The sequence below is a fragment of the Lipotes vexillifer genome, unplaced genomic scaffold (genome assembly GCF_000442215.2).
Source record: "Lipotes vexillifer unplaced genomic scaffold, Lipotes_vexillifer_v1.1 scaffold394, whole genome shotgun sequence".
NCBI classification, from domain to species: domain Eukaryota; kingdom Metazoa; phylum Chordata; class Mammalia; order Artiodactyla; family Lipotidae; genus Lipotes; species Lipotes vexillifer.
In genome coordinates this window covers 2,992,629-2,996,199 of record NW_006791731.1, presented here as the reverse complement: position 1 = coordinate 2,996,199, position 3,571 = coordinate 2,992,629, and the positions used below count along the sequence as shown (strand labels likewise).

The following is a 3,571-nucleotide window of genomic DNA, read 5'->3' as shown; positions in this document are numbered from 1 at the left end:
AAAGAGGCTGAGGAAGACAGTGGGGCTGATTTCAGCAGGTGCAGAAGGAGGCCTTCCTGGCAGAGGCGTGTGGTTAGTTTGGCCACGGTGTGAGAAAGGGATGGAAAGACACTGGCCGTAACTCAAGGAGCCTTAGATGTTACTCTGGAAGCCTCAAACTAACACAGGGGGTGCCAGGAACCCACTGAACGTTGTCTTGAGCAAGGGAGCTACTCTCCCACTTGGACATGTTCGGTAAGACTGACTGATAAAGTATGCGGGCCGGGGGCGGGGTGGCGGGGACAGCTGGGAGGAGGGAGTGGGTCTGAAGACCCTGAGGTGAGGATGCTCCGGCTGGCCAGCTGGCACAGGCGGGCGAGGAGTGAGTTACTGATGGCTCCCAGAGGCAGGTGGAGACAAAGGCCTCACTGTAACCTACACAAGCTGAGGGGCAAGAAGCAGGCAAGAGGAGACGGTAACGGCTTTGCTTCAGGATAAACACGATGTCCTCCAACTGAAGACACAGGTCTAGGACTTGTGGGAAAAGGCAGGACTGAAGCTAAAGACAGACGGAGGTGGGGAGCGAAGCCACAGGAACAGTTAAGACAACCAACCAAGGAGAAGTACCGAGCGGAGGGGAGGAGGCTGCGGAGAGAAGCCGGCGGATACCCAGAGTGACGGGGAAGAACGCGCCGGGGAGGCGGGCAGGTGGAGCTGGTATCAGAGGGGGGGTTTCATGGACAGAATCTATCAGATTCTGAGGAAAGGTCAAGGAGGAACAAAAAAATGTACGAGCAAAACACGAAATGAAGCATGTTCAAAAACCAGCTCCAACAGGGACAGCAGGTATAACTAAGCTGCATGAGAATTAAGAACCTGGAGAGCTCCAGCCTGAAGAAAGCTGTATTGAAAGACCTGAGGGGCCGGCCGTCACGCGCGAGGCCCCGGAAGCGGCCCGGAGGGGGAGCGTCAGGGTTGTCACCGTGCGGCCAACGGTGCCGACCCCCACCTCCTCGGCCGGACTTCAGACGCCGGGGGCAGGACTGTGTTTTGCTCACTGCTGGGCCCACAGAACCTAGCTTAGAACAAAGGAGACACTTAGCAAAACAGCTGCTGACTGGATGAATCTCTCCCACTTCTCACTAAGGCCCTGCTCCTTCCCGGAAACATTCTCTTTGGAGGAAACTCGTCAGCCGGGCAGGTGGCGCTGCCGGAGCGGAGGTGAAGCTGAGAGGGTTCAAGCGCTGGGGGATAGGGGTGGGCTAGAGGAGCTGCCGGGGGCTTTTGGACCCTGACATTTGGTAATTTTTATGAAAAATGACGAAAATATAGCAAATAACAAAACTCAAATAAAGTCAGGGGAGTACTCCAAACGTGAAACAGCACGTTAAACCATGCATGGTGTTGGCTGGCTGGTTGCGTATTTATACTAAAATATCTTGTTGATTAAGGTATTAAGTCTCAATCTAGACTTTAGTTCGACAAGTGTTTACTGAGCACTGACCAGGTGCTGGTCCTCAGCTCTGCCCCAGGCCTCCAGAAATGAGCAAGATGGGATGAGGGCCACCTGTCGAGGCCTCTGAGTCTGGCCAGCAGCAGGTCAGCTCTGCGCGGACCCTGTCGGGGGGCCCAGCACACTAAGAAGTCCGTGTGTTCCTGCCAGGGGACTGGGAGCTGCTGGAGGTTTGGGTCTAATGGCGTCTGGCACGAAGCAGGAGTCACAAAACGGCAGCTGAACAGGTAACGTGGATAGCTGAGCCATAACAACAGAGCGCTGAAGACGTGCCATAGGAGGGGCTCTCTCTTTGGGGGTGGGGCAGATGAGGCAGGCTTCCTGCAGGAGGCAACCCTGAGCTGGGCTCCAAAGACTGAAGAGAAGCGCCCTGTGGGCAAGCGGGGGAAGGCAGAGGTGCCGGGTGCCTCTGGAGCAGAGGAAGGGGTGGTGCGAGGCGAGACTGGGGAGAGGGCGGGGACTAGACCACTCAGAGCCTGTGGGCTGTGCCACGTTGGTCAGCAGTCAGGGCAGAGACACCTGATCACAATTTGAAGTTTATTAAGACCTGAAGACATAATCTTCTTAAGGCTCTAACAATGCATAAATAAATACAAATCCATAAAGAAGTAATCACGTTTGCCCAAGAAACAGGTTTGCCTCAGACATACTGGTAAAAGGACCTGCCAGGGAGAAGCAGCAGAGGCCTGCCGGCCCCACCCCCGGCCCCGCCCCCCCATCCTACCTGAGCTGAGCTTTGAGCTCAGTGAAGCGGGGCCGCCGGCTGGGGTCGTAGGCCCAGCACTTGGTCATGAGGCTGTAGAGGGTGGGAGGGCAGTTCGGAGGCATGGGCAACCTCTCCCCGTTCTCAATGCGACCAATCACATCATTGTTCTTCACGCCTTGAAAGGGCTTCACACCGTGCATCAGTATCTCCCACATACACACACCTGTGAGGCGGGGACGAAAACACAGTGGTAAACTTAGCAGCAGGAGTGCGATTCCCACGTTTCAGGAATAACTTCATGGTTCATACGAGAGAACCACCTGTGTGATTACGGGCACATCAGCCAAATAAAGCCGCATTCAGTTAGCTCTGTTATCAAATAAGAACAGGAATACTAATTTAGTACGGTGCAAATAATGAAACAGTATTATCAAGAAAAAACCCCATTACTTTTCTAAGAGGTTTATTTCTCTAAAAAAAAATCTACATTAGAAAATGGCCCACCAGCTACAGTGATATTTCATAGCATAGTTTAGTGAACCAATTCAAAAAAAAGCTGAATGAATTTTAGATTTCCCTCCACTTTAGTCCAACCTGCTTGTCATCACAGCAGCTGACTTGAAGCTTAACAAAGAAAACCCTGCAACTTAAGTCCTGCGCTTTCAGAATACTCAGATTCCCCTACAGGTCCCCATCACTTGGCGCTCTGGCCACTCAGACCTGCACCTGAACACGCTCCTTCGTGACTTGGCTTGTGCTGAATTCTAGATTCGATGCCTTTCATTTTCTTCTCCACCAGTTCTCTTCTTCCAGGTCCCTTTGTGAGTTTCCTGCCCTGCCTGCCCTGCCCCCTGGGAACCTCCCGTCTAACCCACCGCAAGCGTGCCCCATACACCGGGTCCTGGGGGCAGGGGGGCTGTGAGTGTCTTTCTGTATCTTCAGCACCTAAGATGCTGTGTGCCTCAGAGGAGGAAGGCATATACCATTATGCCATTATATCACATTAATGTGAGTTAGATCTGAAATTAGCCAAAAGTCCAACGACTTCAAAGTAAAGAGTATATGATAAAAATGATGCCTTAGTTCTGCTTTTCTCACCAGAAATTATGACAACATCATTAGTAATAACAACACTGGGTATCATTTCTTGAGACCTTCATATGTCTCTGGCACCTTTCCTTGAAATTTACACTATCCTTAATTCTCACACCTTACATTTCTTTAAAAACTGTATTTTATCAAATCTGAGGTGCCACTGATTGTAAGAGACACTATTATTTTATATTACCAAAAAGGGGGGATATGCTGCCCACTAAGTTGTAATGTGATCCTTTGTTACCTCTTAGAATTATTTTATTCTTACCAAAGAGCGG

General features: G+C 51.3%; 1 protein-coding gene across 1 annotated transcript in view; it reads right to left on the bottom strand.

Moving 5' to 3' along the window:
- PTK2 (protein tyrosine kinase 2) overlaps nt 1-3,571 on the bottom strand; it is a 167,018-nt gene that overhangs the window by 47,400 nt on the left and 116,047 nt on the right. The window contains exon 20 of the mRNA XM_007464627.1: nt 2,217-2,421. Within this exon, the coding sequence (XP_007464689.1) occupies nt 2,217-2,421 (205 nt within the window). The remainder of the gene's footprint in view (nt 1-2,216; nt 2,422-3,571) is intronic.